The 20417-nt window shown below is 42.8% G+C and overlaps 1 protein-coding gene across 3 annotated transcripts in view; it reads left to right on the forward strand.

The window, feature by feature from the left end:
- LOC115159647 (sarcoplasmic/endoplasmic reticulum calcium ATPase 2-like) overlaps positions 1–18080 on the forward strand; it is a 71531-nt gene extending 53451 nt beyond the window's left edge. The window contains exons 10-22 of one of the 3 annotated variants that reach the window (XR_003868926.1): positions 9212–9300; positions 9441–9543; positions 9732–9863; positions 10148–10267; positions 11688–11906; positions 12140–12475; positions 12673–12893; positions 13114–13316; positions 13458–13543; positions 13637–13770; positions 13963–14080; positions 14230–16196; positions 17031–18080. Coding sequence is in view for 2 of the 3 variants with exons in the window: in XM_029709582.1 (XP_029565442.1) it covers positions 9212–9300; positions 9441–9543; positions 9732–9863; positions 10148–10267; positions 11688–11906; positions 12140–12475; positions 12673–12893; positions 13114–13316; positions 13458–13543; positions 13637–13770; positions 13963–14080; positions 14230–14505 (2037 nt within the window). In the remaining variant the exon portion in view is untranslated. Of the gene's footprint in view, positions 1–9211; positions 9301–9440; positions 9544–9731; positions 9864–10147; positions 10268–11687; positions 11907–12139; positions 12476–12672; positions 12894–13113; positions 13317–13457; positions 13544–13636; positions 13771–13962; positions 14081–14229; positions 16197–17030 lie in introns of those variants that run through there. The other 2 variants (XM_029709581.1, XM_029709582.1) reach the window with 2 other exon arrangements.
- The last annotated feature ends 2337 nt before the right edge of the window (positions 18081–20417 follow it).

A 20417-nucleotide genomic window follows, 5' to 3' on the forward strand; every position in this document is an offset into this window, starting at 1 on the left:
TGGGCGGCAGGTAGCCTAGTAGTTAGAGCGTTGGGCCAGTAACCGAAAGGTTGCTAGATCGAATCCTCGAGCTGACAAGGTAAAAAATCTGTCATTTTGCCCCTGAACAAGGCAGTTCTAGGCTGTCATTGTAAATAAGAATTAGTTCTTAACTGACTTGCTTAGTTAAATAAAAAAAATTAGGCAAGGAGTACCAGTACTGAGTCGATGTGCAGGAGTACACAGTAGTGTTAATTGAGGTTGTACAGTACCAATCAAAAGTTTTTTTTTTTAATATTTACTATTTTCTACATGATAGAACAATGGTGAAGACATCAACTATGAAATAACACGAGGAATCATGTAGTAACCAAAAAAGTGCTAAACAAATCAAAATATATTTTAGATATACTTGATGACAGCTTTGTGCACTCTTGGCATTCTCTCAACCAGCTTCACCTGGATTGCTTTTCCAACAGTCTTTAAGGAGTTCCCAGATATGCTGAGCACTTGTTGGCTGCTTTTCCTTCACTCTGCAGTCCAACTTATCCCAAACCATTTCAATTGGGTTGAGGTCGGGTGATTGTTGAGGCCAGGTCATCTGACGCTGCACCATCACGCTCCTTGGTCAAATAGTCCTTACACAGCCTGGAGGTGTGTTGGGTCATTGTCCTTTTGGAAAAACAAATTATGGTCCCACTAAGTGCAATCCAGATGGGTTGGTGTATCGCTGCAGAATGCTGTGGTAGCCCTGCTGTTTAAGTGTGCCTTTAATTCTAAATAAATTGCAGACAGTATCACCAGCACCATCACACCTCCTCCATGCTTCACAGTGGGAACCACACGTGCGGACATCATCCGTTCACCTACTCTGCGTCTCACAAAGACACGGCGGTTGGAATCAAACATTTCAAATTTGGACTCATCAGATCAAAAAACATATTTCCACCGGTCTAATGTCAATTGCTCGTGTTTCTTGGCCCAAGCAAGTCCTCTTATTGGTGTCCTTTAGTAGTGGTTTCTTTGCAGAAATTCAACCATGAAGGCTTAATTCACACAGTCTCCTCTGAACAGTTGATGTTGAGATGTCTGTTACTTGAACTCTGAAGCATTTATTTAGACTGCAATCTGAGGTGCAGTTAACTCTAACTTATCCTCTGCAGCAGAGGTAACTCTGGGTCTTCCTTTCCTGTGGCGGTCCTCGTGAGAGCCAGTTTCATCATAGCGCTTGATGGTTTTTGCGACTGCAGTTGAAGAAACTCAAAGTTCTTGAAATGTTCTGTATTGACTGACCTTCAAGTAATGATGGACTGCCATTTCTCTTTGTTTATTTGAGCTGTTCTTGCCATAATATGGACCTGGTCTTTTACCAAACAGGGCTATTTTCTGTATACCACCCCTACCTTGTCACAACTGATTGGTTCAAACGCATTAAGAAGGAAAGAAATTACACAAATGAACTTTTTAACAACCTCAACCTCTTTTTGACTACATCATGAAGCTGGTTGAGAGAATGCCAAGAGTGTGCAAAGCTGTCAAGGCAAAGGGTGGTTACTTTGAAGAATCTCATATCAAATATATTCTAGGGAGTTTGTCCTAGCCACCGTGCTTCTACATCTGTATTGCTTGCTGTTTGGGGTTTTAGGCTGGGTTTCTGTGTTGCACTTTGTGACATCGGCTGATGTAAAAAGGGCTTTATAAATACATTTGATTTTGTTTATCAATTTTTTGGTTACTAATTGATTCCATATGTGTTAATTCATAGTTTTGATGTCTTCACTATCCTACAATGTAGAAAATAGTACAAATATTGAAAAACCTTGAAGGAGTAAGTGTCTTTTTGACTGGTACTGTGCGTGTAGTTAGGGGTAAAAGTAACTAGGCTTTCAGGATGTATAATACCCTGCTGCTACTCTGGTTATGTGAAGTGTCAGTGTATTTTGTGAGTGTGGTTAGTTAAGTGAATGTGCATAGAGCCAGTGCAGTACGATAAATAAATAAATAATAAAGGAGGTCAGTGTAAATAGTCCGGGGTAGCTATTTTACTAACTGTTCAGCATCCTTATGGCATGGGGGTAGAAGTTGTTCAGGAGCCTTTTGGTCCCAGACTTGGTGCTCCAGTATCACTTGAGTTGCCATACCAAGCTGTCATGCAGCCAGTCAAAATGCTCTCAATGGTGCAGTTGTAGAACATTTTGAGGATCTGCGGGCCCATGCCAAATCTTTTCAGCCTCCTGAGGGAGAAGAGGCGTTGTCCTACCCTCTTCACGACTGTGATATGTTTGGACCATGATAGGTCCTTAGTGACGTGGACACCTAGGAACTTGAAGCTCTCGCTCCAGTACAGCCTTGTCGATGTGAATGGGGGGGTGTGTTCGGCCCCCATTCCTACGATAAGCTCCTTTGTCTTGCCCACGTTGAGGGAGCGGTTGTCCTGGCATCACACTGCCAGGTCTCTGACCTCTTCCCTATAGGCTGTCTCATTGTCGACGGTGATCAGGCCTACAACCTTTGTGTCGTCGACATATTTCATGATCGTGTTGGATACGTGCGCGGCCACACAGTCATGGGTGAATTGGAGGGGACTGAGCACGCACCCCTAAGGGGCCCCCGTGTTGAGGGTTAGCGTGGCGAATGTGTTGTTGCCTACCCTTACCACCTGGGGGGGGTGTCTGTCAGGAGACGTCCGTCAGGAAGTCCAGGATCCAGCTGCAGAGGGAGGTGTTCAGTCCCAGGATCGTTAGTTTAGGGATGAGTTTGAAAGGCACTATGGTGTTGAACGCTGAGCTGTAGTCAATGAACAGCTTTCTCACGTAGATGTTCCTGTTGTGTAGGTGGGAAATGACAGTGTAGTGGGCAATAGATTGCGTCATCTGTCGCTCTGTTAAAGCGGTATGTGAATTGGAGTTGGTCCAGGGTTTCAGGGATGATGGTGTTTGAGACATGAGCAGCCTTTCAAAGCATTTCATGGCTACAGATGTTACTACAGCGCGGCGGTAGTAATTTATACAGGTTCACTTGGTGTTCTTGGGTACAGGTACTATGGTGGTGTGCTTGAAACTTGTAGGTATTACAGACTGGGTCAGAAAGAGGTTGAAAAATGTCAATGAAGACACTGGTCAGCTGATCAGCACATGCTCTGAGTACCTGTCCTGGTAATCCGTCTGGCCTTGTGAATGTTAGCCTGTTTAACCTCTTACATCTAGATGTGCCGCTAGCGGAACGCCTCGGCAATATCCAATGATGGAGCGTGGCGCGAATTACAAACACCTCAGAAATCCAAAAACTTGAATTTTTCAAACATATGACTATTTTACACCATTTTAAAAGACCAGGCTCTCCTTTATCTAACCACATTGTCCGATTTCAAAAAGGCTTTACAACGAACGGAAAACATTAGATTATGTCAGGAGAGTACCCAGCCAGAAATAATCACACACCCATTTTTCAAGCTAGCATATAATGTCACAAAAACCAAAACCACAGCTAAATGCAGCACTAACCTTTGATCTTCATCAGCTGACACTCCTAGGACATTATGTTATACAATACATGCATGTTTTGTTCAATTAAGTTCATATTTATATCAAAAACCAGCTTTTTACATTAGCATGTGACGTTCAGAACTAGCAGACCCACCGAAAACTTCCGGTGAATTTACTAAATATCTCACGATAAACGTTCACAAAAAAACATAATTATTTTAAGAATTATAGATACAGAACTCCTTTATGCAATCGCGGTGTCCGATTTTAAAATAGCTTTTTGGTGAAAGCACATTTTGCAATATTCTGAGTAGATAGCCCGGCCATCATGGCTAGCTAATTTGACACCCACCAAGTTTGGTACTCACCAAACTCAGATTTACTATAAGAAAAATTGGATTACCTTTGCTGTTCTTCGTCAGAATGCACTCCCAGGGCTTCTACTTCAACACCCAATGTTGTTTTGGTTCCAAATAATCCATAGTTATATCCAAATAGCTGCGTTTTGTTCTTGCGTTCAAGACACTATCCGAAGGGTGACGCGCCGGCGCGTATCGTGACAAAGAATTTCAAAATATTCCATTACCGTACTTCGAAGCATGTCAAACACTGTTTAAAATCAATTTGTATGCGATTTTTCTCGTAAAATAGCGAATATTCCGACCGGGAGACCTTGTTTTCGTTCAAACACTGAAAATAGAAAATGGAGTCTAAACATGCACGCGCACGCCTGTGTCATTGTTCTCAGAACGACCACTTTCCAAAACCCCTACTGTTTTTCGCCCAGGGACTGCAGAGTCATCATTCCCCGTTCTGGCGCCTTCTGAGAGCCTATGGGAGCCTTAGAAAATGTCACTTTACAGCAGAGATCCTCTATTTTCCATAAAGAGGCTATAGAAGGACAAGAAATGGTCAGAGGGCACTTCCTGTATGGAATCTTCTCAGGTTTTGGCCTGCCATATGAGTTCTGTTATACTCACAGACACCATTCAAACAGTTTTAGAAACTTTAGGGTGTTTTCTATCCAAATCAAACAATTATATGCATATTCTAGTTTCTGGGCAGGAGTAATAACCAGATTAAATCGGGTACGTTTTTTATCCGGCCGTGAAAATACTGCCCCCTATCCTAAACAGGTTAAAGGTCATACTCACGTCGGCCACGGAGAGCGTGATCATACAGTCGTCCAGAACAGCTGGTGCACTCACGCATGGTTCAATGTTAAAGGCATTAAAAACATTTGCTAGGCTCTCGTCACTGGGCAGCTCATGGCCGGGTTTCCCTTTTTTAATCTGTGATAGTTTGAAAGCCTTGCCACGTCCGATGAGCGTCAGAGCCGGTGTAGTAGGATTCGGTTTTAGTCATGTGTTGACACTTTGCCTGTTTGATTTCTTTTATGCGTCTGGATTAGTGTCCCTCTTGCTCACTTTGAGGGAGAAGTTGTTGTCCTGGCATCACACTGCCAGGTCTCAGACCTCACTGTAGGCTTCTCAAGCGGCAGCTCTGGCTTTTAGTTCAAAGTGGATGCTGCCTGTAATCCATGGCTTCTATTTGGGATATGTACGTACGGTTACTGTGGGACGATGTCGTCGATGCACTTAAAAATGAAGCCGGTGACTGATGTGGTGAACTCCTCAATGCCATCGGTTGAATCCTGGAACATATTCCAGTTTGTGCAAAACAGTCCTGTAGCGTAGCATCTGCTTTATCTGACCACTTCCGTATCGAACATGTCATTACATTTACATTTTAGTCATTTAGCAGACGCTCTTATCCAGAGCGACTTACAGTAGTGAATGCATACATTTCATTTTTTTTCTCCGTACTGGTCCCCCGTGGGAATCGAACCCACAACCCTGGCGTTGCAAACACCATGCTTTACCAACTGAGCCACACGGGACCACGGGTCATTCCTACTTCCTGTTTTTTTTATTTTTGTAAGCAGGAATTGGAAGGCTAGAGTTATGGTCAAATTTGCCAAATGGAGGGTGAGCTTTGTATACGTCACTAGGTGACATGCTGGTAGAAATTAGGTTAAACAGATTTCAGTTTTCCTACATTAAAATCACTGGCTACTAGGAGCGCAGCCTCTGGATAAGCATTTTCTTGTTTGCTTATGGCTCCTATACAGCTCGTTGAGTGCGGTCTTAGTGCCAGCATCAGTTTTCAGTTTGTGGTGGTAAATGGACAGCTGTGAAGAAAAATACAAAAATGTTGTATTGGTTTGTATGGTATGTTTTACAGCTTATGAGGTCGACCGATTATGATTTTTCAACACCGATACCGATTTATTGGAGGACCAAAAAAGCCGATACCGATTAATCGGCCAAATTATTTTTTTTTATTTAATATTTGTAATAATGACAATTACAACAATACTGAATGAACACTTATTTTAACTTAATATAATACATCAATAAAATCAATTTAGCCTCAAATAAATAATGAAAAATGTTCAATTTGGTTTAAATAATGCAAAAACAAAGTGTTGGAGAAGAAAGTAAAAGTGCAATATGTGCCATGTAAAAAAGCTAACGTTTAAGTTCCTTGCTCAGAACATGAGAACATATGAAAACTGGTGGTTCCTTTTAACATGAGTCTTCAATATTCCCAGGTAAGAAGTTTTAGGTTGTAGTTATTATAGGAATTATGACTATTTCTCTCTATACCATTTGTATTTCATATACTTTTGACTATTGGATGTTCTTATAGGCACTTTAGTATTGCCAGTGTAACGGTATAGCTTCCGTCTCGCTCCTACCTGGGCTCGAACCAGGAACACATCGACAACAGCCACCCTCGAAGCAGCGTTACCCATGTAGAGCAAGGGGAATAACCACTCCCAAGTCTCAGAGCGAGTGACGTTTGAAACGCTATTAGGGCACACCCGCTAACTAGCTAGCCATTTCACATCGGTTACGCTAGCCTAATCTCGGGGGTTGAAGTCATAAACAGCACAATGCTTGAAGAATCGCGAAGAGCTGCTGGCAAACGCACAAAGGTGCTGTTTGAATAAATGTTTACGAGCCTGCTGCTGCCTACCATCGCTCAGTCAGACTGCTCTATCAAATATCAAATCAGACTTCATAATAACATAACACACAGAAATACGAGCCTTTGGTCATTAATATGGTCGAATCCGGTAACGATCATTTTGAAAACTAAACGTTTATTTCAGTGAAATACGGAACCGTTCCATATTTTATCTAACGGGTGGCATCCCTAAGTCTAAATATTCCTGTTACATTGCACAACCTTCAATGTTATGTCATAATTATGTACAATTCTGGCAAATTAATTACGGCCTTTGTTAGGAATAAATGGACATCACACAGTTCGCAATGAGCCAGGCGGCCCAAACTGCTGTATATACCGTGACTGCTTGCACGGAACGCAAGAAGTGACACAACGTCACTTCCCTAGTTATAAGAAATTCATGTTAGCAGGCAATATTAACTAAATATGCAGGTTTAAAAATATATACTTGTGTATTGATTTTAAAGAAAGGCATTGATGTTTATGGTTAGGTACATTGGTGCAACGACAGTGCTTTTTTCACAAACGCGCTTGTTAAATCATACCCGTTTGTCGAAGTAGGCTGTGATTCGATGAGAAATTAACAGGCACCGCATCGATTATATGCAACGCAGGACACGTTAGATAACTACACATGATTGATGATATTACTAGTTTAACTAGTGATTATGTTAAGATTGATAGTTTTTATAAGATAAGTTTAATGCTAGCTAGTAACTTACCTTGGCTTCTTGCTGCCCTCGCATAACAGGTAGTCAGTCAGCCAGCCTGCCACGCGGGCTCCTCGTGGAGTGCAATGTAAGGCAGGTGGTTAGAGCTTTGGACTAGTAACCGGAAGGTTGCAAAAACTAATCCCCGAGGTGACAAGGTAAAAATCTGTTCTGCCCCCGAACAAGGCAGTTAACCCCCGTTCCTAGGCTGTCATTGAAAATAAGAATGTGTTTTTAATCTGACTTGCCTAGTTAAATAAAGGTGTAAAAAAATATATATTATTTAAAAAAATATCGTCGATTTGTTATAAAACTTGAAATCGGTCCTAATTAATCGGCCGTTCCGATTAATCGGTCGACCTCTATTATGAGCTATTCTAACTGAAGTGAGCAGGACCTTGAGACTTCCTTAATATTAGAGATCGCGCACCAGCTGTTGAGTCTCACCCAGTTCTGAATGGCCCGTTGATAGGATAGTCTTGATCAGAGCTCATCCAGTTTTTTTTCTCCAGCGACTATATTCACCAATAAAGGGTAGGGACGATTTTATTCTCACCGCTGTAGTCTAATGAAGGTGCCTCTATATCACGGTCTTAACCTTCTGTGAGTGTCGGGAATTTGGGTCGGGTACGGGATAATCAATGTCTTTCGCCTCCAACTCATTGAAGTAAAGTCATCGTCCAATTCAAGGTTGGTGATTGCTGTTCTGATGTCCAAAAGCTCTTGTCGATCATAGGAAATGATGGTGGAAACATTATTTACAAAAGAAAGTTACGATTGGCTGCCAAAAATATAATTGGTCTGGAGCCTGTAAAATGTCCGCTTTCCGAATCAGCGGCATAATCTTAGGGTGATTTAGGGGATCTAGAGGACTTGGCGGTTGTGTAAAGCCTGTCGCATGCTTCCCAGTTGAAACAATTTGTGCAAATTGTGATGTTTTTGTCCATTTTGGTGTTCGGCAGATTTTTTTGGGGCTGTGGTTGGTCAACTCCTGATAGCAGTGTGTCGTGGAAATTCAGCACTGAGAGAGACTTGGTCATTTCTTCAAACAATCATCTTCATTTAATATCGATTCATTATTGCAATAATGAAACCTTCAGCCCAACAGCCTTGACTGTTAGGCTGAGAGCCTCCCAAACAACGAGAAACAGACATCTTATATCGGACACTAAGAATGCTTAGTTCCAACTCTCTCAGGCAGCTCAAAGAGCATCATAAGCCACTTTGGGTTCATCATGTCGTTAACAACACATGGTGTTATAACCCCCCAACCCTGGCTTAATTTCCCTGATGCCAGGATGTCTAGGAACCCTTTGTCCAGTCCATCTCTATCCCAGTTACAACCACCCCACATCCTGTCCATGGAATACATCTCCCTCAGTGCACCACTGATCATAGAATGGTATGTGGCTGTAAAGTTATCACCCTCTAGTAAAACCCATTTCCTCGACGCCCAGACTAGCTGCAGGAAGCTAGACTGGACACCATAAAAACTCAGCGTTAGCAGACCAGTCTTACTTTTAGTTAAATATATAATCGTTCACTATTGATATAAAATAAATCAGGTAAGTATGTCATTTTTCTATCACAAGTGGCTACTGGACAGGATTCTTTAATGAAATGTAATTCAATGAGAGATGACTAGTATTCATGCAATTTTTTTCACTTGAGAAATACTGCACCAAACATCTTAGTTAATGTAAAATTGCTTAACTTGGACCTCCTCAGAAAAAACATCAATTCGATTTCTTAATGCATCTTAGATGAATTTGAATTATTTTGAGGAAGTGTACAGTATACTGGATATGTTGCTATGGTGTTTTAAGAGGGACAACAGTAATATTGCAGGTTTTTCCTCTTTTTTTTTTTAAGCGAAGGCATTTTAGGGAAGTGTGTGAGGCACAGACGACTGAATGAACCTAGTATGCGAGTGCCTTGCATCCATAAGGAAACAGATTTGTGTGTGTGACCTGACACGTTTTCTACCCGTTTGTGTTGTAGATGTTCGTTATTGACCAGGTGGCGGGCGATAGCTGCTCCCTGAAGGAGTTCACAATCACTGGCTCCACATACGCCCCTGAGGGACAAGTGTGAGTAGAGACACATACAGAACGAACACACACGCGTGCGCACACAATGAAACACACACGTGTAGTCATATTATCAATACACCACAACATACCTGAGCTCACTGTTCCCTCTTTTTCATGGCTGTTGTCTTTTATTCCAGGTACCATGATGGTAAACCAGTCAAGTCCTCCCAGTATGATGGCTTAGTTGAGATGGCCTCCATCTGTGCCTTATGTAACGACTCCTCCCTGGATTACAATGAGGTTTATGTCCTTTATAACCTTCACTGTTATGTTCCTGCTGGTTGAAAAGGCCTGTCACATAAGCCTTTATCAGTGGTTAATTTATGGTTTTGAATATCAGTAGTCTTCTCCATTATGTTGTGGATATACAAGTTAACTGTTTTTTAGTTGTTCATTGCTACTATCTGGTGTGTGTGTTTTCTCCTCAGATCAAAGGTGTGTATGAGAAGGTTGGCGAGGCTACAGAGACTGCCCTCACTTGCCTGGTGGAGAAGATGAACGTGTTTGACACCGACGTCAAGGGCCTGTCCAAGATCGAGAGAGCCAATGCCTGCAACTCTGTAAGCCACCGTCAGCTCTCTCTTAATCCCAACATGATTCTCCTGTGAAAGTATTATAAAACTGTGTGTTGGTCCCAAATGTCAACCTATTACCTTTTATAGTGCACTACTTTTGACCTGAGCTCTATGGGCCCTGGTGGTCAAAGTAATGCACTATAAAGGGAATAAGGTGCCATTTAGGACTTATGCCTGAGTGTGGTCCAATTCCATCAGACATCCCCAGGTTGTTGTTCCACTCCTTGTTAAAGATGTGTTGGTGTGTGTTTCTTCACTGTGTGGTACAGGTCATCAAGCAGCTGATGAAGAAGGAGTTCACCCTGGAGTTCTCCAGAGACAGGAAGTCGATGTCTGTGTACTGCACACCCAACAAGGCCCACTCCTCCATTGGCAAGATGTTTGTTAAGGTAATTATTAGCATCCATCTACAGTATTTCTCGGATTGTAGACCATATGGACACAGGAGAAATTCCTTATATAGTGCACTACTTTTGACTAGAGCCCTGTAGGTCACTATATAAGGAATAGGGTGTCATTTTGGACACAGTTCTAGATGCCGCTTCATAGTAACTATGATAAATGATAGGATTTTGATACATGGGTTTGTGTACTTTAACCGCTCTAGGGGATGTGGGACGCTACCATCTCACCTGGCCAACATCCGGTGAAATTGCAGAGCGCCAAATTAATTTACTATAAATATTTTACTTTCATGAAATCACAAGTGTAATACATCAAAATAAAGCTTAACTTGTTATTAATAAGGTGAATGCACCAATTTGTAAGTCGCTCTGGATAAGAGCGTCTGCTAAATGACTTAAATGTAAAAATTAATCCAGCCGCCGTGTCAGATTTCAAAAAGGCTTTACGGCGAAAGCAAACCATGTGATTATCTGAGGACAGCGCTCAGCACACAAAACATTACATTACTACCAGCCAAGTAGATTAGTCACGAAAGTCAGAAATAGCAATAAAATGAATTACTTACCTTTGATGATCTTCGTATGGTTGCACTCACAAGGCTCCCAGTTACACAATAAATGTTTGTTTTGTTTGATAAAGTTCCTCTTTTTATATCCAAAAACCTCAATTTTGTTGGTGCGTTTTGTTCAGTAATCCAATGGCTCAAATGCGGTCACAACAGGCAGCCGAAAATTCCAAATAGTACCGGTAAAGGTCATAGAAACATGTCAAACGATGTTTAATCAATCCTCAGGTTGTTTTTAGCCTAAATAATCAATAATATTTCAACCGAACAATAGCGTCGTCAATATAAAAGAAAAACGAGAAAGGCACGCTCTCGGTCGCTCACAGCAAACGGCTCTGGGGACATCCCACTATCCACTCACTCAGTTGTCATTCTCCCTCATTTTTCAGAATAAAAGCCTGAAACAATGTCTAAAGACTGTTCACAACTAGTGGAAGCCATAGGGAATGGAATCTGGGTCCTATCCCTTTAAATGGTGGATAGGCTTTCATTGGAAAAACAGCCATTTCAAAGTAATGGCACTCCCTGGATGGATTTTCCTCAGGTTTTCACCTGCCATTTCAGTTCTGTTATACACACAGACATTATTTTAACAGTTTTAGAAACTTTGGAGTGTTTTCTATCCAAATCTACTAATTATATGCATATCCTAGCTTCTGGGCCTGAGTAGCAGGCAGTTTACTTTAGGCACGCTTTTCATCCGGAGGTGAAAATATTGCCCCCTACCATAGTGAGATTAAGAACTGGTGTCATTTTGTAGTTGTAATGTAGGAAATGAGCAGAGGATAATGCTGTATTTCCTCTGGTTTGAGTTCCTGTCTCTGTCCCTCACACTCCAGGGAGCCCCAGAAGGAGTGCTTGACAGGTGCACTCACATCCGTGTGGGTGGGAACAAGGTGCCCCTGACCCCGGGTATCAAGGACAAGGTATTGTCAGTGATCAGGGAGTACGGGACGGGGCGTGACACACTGCGCTGCCTGGCCCTGGCCACAAAGGACAACCCCATTGCCAAAGAGGACATGGTGTTGGAAGACTCAAACCGCTTCATTGAATACGAGGTGAGGGAGTGGGGAGTCATAATGCAGTGACAGTGACAGAAATAGCAGAGCATTTATTCAGAGAACTTATGTATTTTCAGACACCTTAAATACTTGGGCTTACTGTATAGAAGTAACATGATGAGGCTGCAAAAATAAATGTATATTGCAAAAACAAAAGATTTCGATCATACGGATGAGGCCTTGTGAGTGAGCCAAATCCAGGACTCTGGTCTGACTGTCTCTCTCCCCAGACGGACCTGACGTTCGTGGGCTGCGTGGGCATGCTGGACCCTCCCAGGGCGGAGGTGGCCGCCTCCATCAAGCTGTGCCGCCTCGCCGGCATCCGCGTCATCATGATCACCGGCGACAACAAAGGCACAGCCATTGCCATCTGCCGCCGCATCGGCATCTTCAGTGACAAAGACGATGTCTCCTCCATGGCCTTCACCGGCCGCGAGTTTGACGACTTGTCGCCGGCTGCCCAGCGAGACGCGGTGGTCAATGCACGCTGCTTTGCCCGCGTGGAGCCGTCCCACAAGTCCAAGATTGTGGAGTTTCTGCAGTCCATGGACGAGATCACAGCCATGGTGAGTGAGACGATGTCCTCCTGAGACCTGCCTCATCAGTTTCTGTGCAGCGTTGAACTGAAACTACACTTTGTGGTTTGGTTTTCATGATGAGCCCTCAGCATGTCATGTAACCTCTAATCCATATGTGATTAGTCTAAAGCTATCCTGTAGAAAAGTAGATGGCTAACCACGCCCTGTCCTTTCCCCATGACCAGACTGGTGATGGCGTGAACGACGCCCCTGCTCTGAAGAAGGCAGAGATTGGCATCGCCATGGGTTCAGGCACGGCTGTAGCTAAGTCGGCCTCTGAGATGGTCCTGGCTGATGACAACTTCTCTACCATCGTGGCGGCTGTGGAGGAGGGCAGGGCCATCTACAACAACATGAAGCAGTTCATCCGTTATCTCATCTCTTCCAACGTGGGAGAGGTCGTCTGGTAAGGATCACGGCTTTGTCCCAAATGGCTCTCTATTTCCAGTTAAAGTTCACTACTTTTGACCCGATAGGGCGTTGGTCAATAGTTGTGCACTATTTAGGGACTGGGCGTCATTTATCACAACCCCACATCGCTCAGTAAGAAAATCAAAAGGTTGTCAGTGCCAGGGTTAACAAGCCTTCATCCTCACGTAAATAATGTTATTCTACCATTCCTACAGCATCTTCCTGACGGCTGCTCTAGGCTTCCCTGAGGCTCTGATCCCTGTCCAGCTGCTGTGGGTTAACCTGGTGACTGACGGCCTCCCTGCCACTGCACTGGGCTTCAACCCCCCTGACCTGGACATCATGAACAAGGTCCCCCGCAACGCCCGCGAGCCCCTCATCTCTGGATGGCTCTTCTTCAGATACCTCGCCATCGGATGTGAGTTCACTTGCCTTCTGTGGAGAAAAAAACTTCACAAAAGTGAAATATGGCTTAAAACTATGGCTTAGTTGAACAAGTGTTTAGGCTGTTGTGTGTATCCAGATAGCCATGTGTGACTCCTGTGCTCTGCCTCTTCAGGCTATGTGGGTGCGGCTACAGTCGGTGCTGCTACCTGGTGGTTCGTCGCTGCTGAGGACGGACCCAGGATCACCTTTTACCAACTGGTAGGAGAACAATGCCAATACAACGCACACGCACTCAAACGCAGGCACACTCACGCATAGACTTACTGAGCGGCTTTTCTCCTCTGCCCACAGAGCCACTTCCTGCAGTGTGGTCCTGACAACCCAGAGTTTGAGGGTTTGGAGTGTGAGCTGTTTGAATCCCCCTACCCCATGACCATGGCCCTGTCTGTGCTTGTCACCATTGAGATGTGCAACGCCCTCAACAGGTCAGACTTTGCCGCTACATCTTTCACATTACCTCTCTCTTTTTGAACTTCTCCACTGTTGCTTTAGGCTTGACACTAGTAGCATAATGTTGTGAGATTAATCTGGTACACATGGTCAAATGATGGGCAAATGGCTCCCAAATGGGTTTTTAATCAGTGACTTAGCCCAGTTGTTCTCTCTGTTTCCCTCAGTGTGTCAGAGAACCAGTCCCTGCTGCGTATGCCCCCCTGGGAGAACGTGTGGCTGCTGGGAGCCATCTGCCTCTCCATGTCCCTGCATTTTCTTATCCTCTACGTGGAGCCCCTGCCGGTGAGACTACCTGCAATAATAATAAACCTGAGGCTACCAGAAATGATTTCTAGAACAATTAAATGCTAGTGTAACGGGTGGGATAGGTGGAGAAACTGAAAAAGCAGGAGAGGTTATCCTCCTCACCCATGTTGCTACTTTCTCTACAGATCATCTTCCAGATCACCCCTCTGAACCTGACCCAGTGGCTGATGGTGTTGAAGCTCTCCCTGCCCGTCCTCCTGCTGGACGAGGTCCTAAAGTTAGCAGCCAGGAACTACATGGAGAACTACCCTGGTAAAGAGCTGGAGAAGCCCAGCAGCAAAGGCTGCTCTCTGTCTGCATGCATGGAGGGCATCTCCTGGCCCTTTGTGGCCCTCACCCTCCCCCTGGTGCTGTGGATTTACAGCACCGACACTAACATGGCAGACATGTTCTGGTCCTGACTGACTTGAGCACAACCTCCCCCCCCCCTCTCTCCTCCTGTGTGTGCATAGTTAGTGTGTGTGTTTGTGTAGACTTGGAGTGTGCCTGCCGAGCGTGCATGAGAAGGACCTAGTTTAACACAAACTTAAAAAATAATATTGAAAAGTCTTTTTGAAATTGTGAGTGGGTGAGGCTTTTGTGTGAGTGTCAGTTTGACCGTCACTCCTGTAGCTGTGGACTTTTTGCTGGTTCAAACAGAAAATAATGTATGTTTTTGTTGTCTATTTCCTTTTTAAATTTGAATTTTTTTAATGATTTGGGATTATCACTTTCTCTTTCACTACAGTACAAATCATATTTTTGCGCTGCCCTTTTCATATTAGTATACAAATTAGATATTTAAAAGCAGTCCATTGACCTGTACAGAGATTGTAACACTATTTTATGTAACTTTTCTTTGTTCATCACTTTGTAAATTGTTGGAACGGATTGCAGGAGGAGTGGCTAAGAGAACGGGTAGGGTTACCTTTTAATGTTTACTGTTGTCTTCAGTATAAACTTAGAACTCTTTCAGAGCCAATGGACAAGCACTAGATAGCAGGAGGTGGGTAAGATAAGGGTTTGTGGAGTGATTGTGTATGCATAGCTGAAAACGAAACAGAAGTATCCTGAAAATGGAAGCTGCATGTTCTTTAACCTAGCATGAACTGTACTGGGTTTTTCCATTTATGATTTAGTCATTTCCCCACATCAATGTAAAAATGACATTTATGGATTTAAAAAAAAAAAATTGATTTGAAAAGCCAGTTTTTCTGCTGTAGGCAGAGCACAGCTACCTCAACACAATCCATTTTGCTCATTTCTAGATTATTTCCCCTACATGGCTTTAGTCTTTATTTAACATTTAGTCCATATAGTTATGACACTTGATGTGTGCCCCTATTTCCTTGTGCAGAAAACAAAAATCTAATTGGCCTTCCCTCGGTCATTTTTTTAAGGGTATTTTGTCTTTGTATTTTTTTATTTTACTTGACTTTTATTACATTTATTGTTGTTTTGTTGGCAGGATTGGGTTTAGGATGTAAATGTTGCCGTCTTTGTGGGTCATGATTTTGATTCAAAGGAGAGAAAAGGCTACATCATTTTTTACTTTAAAAATACAGGTTTTCCAATTGACTACTCCAACCATGAACTTGCGACACAAAAGTCCCACAAGGTTTTATTTTTTATATTTCAAGAAAAATACACTCATGAACCCTTTGAATCAAAGTGTTTTTGTCTTTCTTTACCAGGACTGAGCGAACATGGTGTCCAGATCATTTCTATACAGTGTGGTTTTTGTATGGGCACATACTTGAATATAGATCATGTACAGTGTCTTTGAATGCTTCATCCTTATTGGGTGCAACTTGGCTGGCAGGGTGTGTTTATACAGAACTCTGATCTAGAGTGGTTTTTTCCCCCTTCGGGGGTCTTACAAGTCTTTGAAAGGTGCAGTATACCTTTTAGAATAGTAGTCCCAAGGAGTCCATACCATCACACTAGTATTATTGTCTACTTAATAGGTTTGTTTTTCAGCAATCCAACATGGAAACATACCTCTGTGAAGCATGTCTTTTGGTAGATGCCTTGGTTTGATTTCACTGTGTCTGTTCTTTAACAACTGTGTGCTTTCTCCTTCAATGCCTTCCACTGGCTTCCCTTTTCACTAGTGAGTATTCCCTTTCACCACCACACTCCTTAACACACCAATCACTTCACATCAAAAATGTATAATGGAGAGATGACCCATAGCTATAACATTTTGATCAACTACAGACATCAGCATATTTTTGCATTACATGATTGCCTTTGACCAGCTGAGACCATTAGATCAATACATTTCTGCTGTTCTTGTCAGTTTGGGCTAGTTGTCCATCTGGTGCTCAGGCAGCTTTCTGCTGTTGCTGCAACTTGATGACGGCCAGGGCTGCTGCGCAAAACATTTAATTGACTTGTCTCTGACAGGCTATATCGATTCAGGATAGGCTTTTGACTGAAAAGCCTATCCTAAAAAATGTATTCAGTGCACACTAAAACAAGGACTCTGTAAAATGTTTTGACAGGCAGCCAATTCTGATCTCTTTTCCACTTATTGGTCTTTTGACCAATCATATCAGATCTTTTCACATCAGATCTTTTTCAGAGCGAAAAAATATCAGAATGGGGCTGCCTGTCTGAATGCAGCCATAGAAGTCCGAGTTAGTTGGCTATGTTGTGTTTGATATTGGATTGATATTTCAAGCCATGTCTACGTCATATTCCTGTTTTTCTTTGTCACCATTCTTCTAATGGACTTTATCTGAGTGTCTATTTTTTCGCACACCTACACTTGCAGCTTAAGCTCCCACACAATCGCAGATATCAGTGTGGGTGTCAAATCTAGTGTTTTGCTTGCATGTAAATATACTGGATGTAGTCTTTTGGCAATGCAGTAAAAATATATTTTAGACATGTTTTTCTGTTCTGATATTTTGTACTCATCATATTTTCCCTTTCTCTACAGGTGATGACTAAAACCTGCCATTCCATGTAGTCTGATATGATAGTCTCTACAGCTAACTGTCCTGTTCAGCATGTGTGTTCTGGGCAGCATTACACCTCGGATGTCTTGACCCGTACTGTATATTAGTGGAGGCTATAGGAGGACGGGCCCATTGTAATGGCTGAAATGGAATGGTATCAAACATGGAAACTACATGTTTGACTCTGTTCCATTAATTCCATTCCAGCCATTACAATGGGCCTGTCCTCCTATAGCTCTTCCCACCAGCCTCCTCTGTATATGTGACCTTTGCAGACATGGGTACAATGCATTTACAGTATATTCAAATGTTATGGGAAAAAATGACCAAATAGTAAGTGGCATGAGATGGTGTGGGATTGGTGGGTGGGGGTTTAACTGACTTCTTATATCGTGGTTAGACTTGGGAGAGATGGTGCCATTTTGGATTCTTATATGCAGGGGAAGTCTTCCATGTCCCTGACATTCCTCCCTGCGTCTTCCTACCTTCAGTATTTCATACCAGGTTGACTATAGTTTTATATCCATGTACAATACACAGTAGTGCATGCCCTCCAGCTGTGAGTAGCCATGCAATTTATCTATATTTCTATAGTAAAATATTGTACAAAACTGCTTGGCACAATAGATTTTACAGATAAATACTACAGTATCACTAAGTGTTTATCACTGATCAGAAATATTTCCTATTGTTTGGGAATTTGCACAGTACTGGGCCAGAAGATGGAGTCTGAACTTTAACAATATTACCACTCAACTACTATTAGTTGTGAGAAACTAGGACAGAAGACTGGCTTTGATTTATTAGTGACTTGCAATATAGCTGTGTTCTATACCTGTTGAATAAAATTGTCCCATGTCTTATCATGCAATATCATGTAACTTATTGAAGCTGCAGTTAAACTGATGTGTTAACATGGTGGGGAGTTAACGGGAACATCTGTACATTTGATTGATCATTACCTGTGCTCAATGATTATAACATGCATCACTGAGATTGTGGTTTCAGTTTAATAAACTATTGAAACTTTATTTGGGTCTGTATTATTGTGTCTTGTAGTCAGAGTGCCAGTCTTTGTGCTCATACCAACTCATTGTTTGCCATAAGTGTTAGGCTTGGCAAGTGTTCAAATACACTAAACAAAAATATAAATGCAACAATTTCAAAGATTTTACTGAGTTACAGTTCATGTAATGAAATCAGTCAATTGAAAAAAAATCCATTAGGCCCTAATCTATGGATTTCACATGACTTAATACAGATATGCATCTGTGGTCACATACCTTAAGATAATAATAATAATAATAATAGGGGTGTGGGTGTGATGCATGCAGCACATCTTTGCATAGAGTTGATTGTGGCCTGTAGAATGTTGTCCCACTCCTCTTCAATGGCTGTGTGAAGTTGCTGGGAACTGGAACACGCTGTTGATCCAGAGGATCACAAAAGTGCTCAATGGGTGACATGTCTGGTGAGTATGCAGTCCATGGAAGAACTGGGACATTTTCAGCTTCCAGAAATTGTGTACAGATCCTTGCAACTTGGGGCAGTGCATTATCATGCTGAAACATGAGGGGATGGCGCTGGATGAATGGCACGACAATGGACCTCAGGATCTCATCACGGTATCTCTGTGCATTCATATTGGTATAGGTAAAATGCAATTGTGTTGTCCGTAGCTTATGCCTGCCCATACCATAAACCAACCGCCACCATCAAAATCACCAACACAACGCCATACACATTTTCTACCATCTGCCCGGTACAGTTGAAACCGGGATTCATCTGTGAAGAGCACACTTCTCCAGCGTGCCAGTGGCCATCGAAGGTGGGCATTTGCCCACTGAAGTCTGTTACGACGCCTAACTACAGTCAGGTCATGACCCTGGTGAGGATGACAAGCATGCATATCATTCAAATCAAATGTTTTTATGAAGCCCTTTTTACATCAGCAGCCTAAAACCACAAACATTAAGAAATGCAGATGTAGAAGCACAGTGGCTAGGAAAAACTCCCTAGAAAGGCAGGAACCTAGGAAGACACCTAGAGAGGAACCAGGCTCTGAGGGGTGGCCAGTCCTCTTCTGGCTGTGCCGGGTGGAGATTCTAAGAGTACATGGCCATTAAGGCCACATCATTCTTCAAGATGTTCAAGCGTTCGTAGATGACCAGCAGGGTCAAGTAATAATCACAGTGCTTGTAGAGTGTGCAACAGGTCAGCACCTCAGGAGTAAATGTCAGTTGGCTTTCAGAGGTCGAGACAGCAGGTGTGGTAGAGAGCGAGAGAGAGAGGATCGAAAACAAGAGGTCTGGGACAAGGTACAGTAGCACGTCCGGTAATCAGGTGGACTGGGGACAGACAGGAGTCTTCAGGCCAGGTAGTCCTGAAGGCATGGTCCTGAGGCTCAGGTCCTCAGAGAGAGCGAGAGAGATGGGGAATTAGAGGGAGCATACTTAAGTTCACACAGGACACCAGATAAGACAGGACAATTTCACCAGATAGGACAGACTGACCCTAGCCCCCCTGTACAGTCTATTGCAGGATCTTTCATTTCAGCTCATGAAACTTTGGACCAACACTTTTTACATGTTGCGTTTATATTTTTGTTCAGTATAGCTAACCCAAGATAGTTAATCTGTGTCATTTACAGTGGGAGAAAATGAAGCATAGTGGGCAGAACAAGCAAGGTAGGCGTGTTGTAACATATTTCCGTTAGGGAATGCCTCCTCTGTGAAGTGCGCTTGTGCACAAACTCAATTCGACCTTGCATTCCTAAACAACACAATTTTTTACAACTAAGTGCACTGTGTTTGTAACATTCTAGTTTTGGGAACAAGAAAATGTATTGAGAATGTTGCAGAACATCTGCTCAGTTTCACTTAGTTCCATTCACTCCCACTACCTGCGACTGGACTTCCTCTGAGAAAACGTTCTTAAAGGATGCTTCAGCTTTATAGCCCCTGTGACGTGTCTGGGTTTACCCCTTCTGTCTGTGGTACAGATGTATGCTTCGCCTCGCTGACATCGCTTAGCCCAATTATGCTATGTGCAAACATAACCTAGTATGAGGCACACTTGCTTCGCTGCCTTCAGTGTTCAATTCGGTTGAGATCTGGTGATTTTTAGCTGCGTAACCAATTCCAGATATTTTTTCCAGTAATTGGTCTTTTGACCAATCAGATCAGTTCTGAAAAAATAAATATGTTGTGACTGGTCAAAAGACCAATTAGGTGGAAAAATATTAGAACTGGGGTATTTTACGTTTAATACTGGAGCTCCGAGGCATGCGTCGAAATCGCGAAGCAGTGTGCCGATACGTGCCGCGTTCACAGTGGTGGAAAAAGTACCCAACTGTTATACTTGAGTCA

This window comes from Salmo trutta, chromosome 23 (assembly GCF_901001165.1).
Source record: "Salmo trutta chromosome 23, fSalTru1.1, whole genome shotgun sequence".
Classification (NCBI taxonomy): Eukaryota; Metazoa; Chordata; class Actinopteri; order Salmoniformes; family Salmonidae; genus Salmo; species Salmo trutta.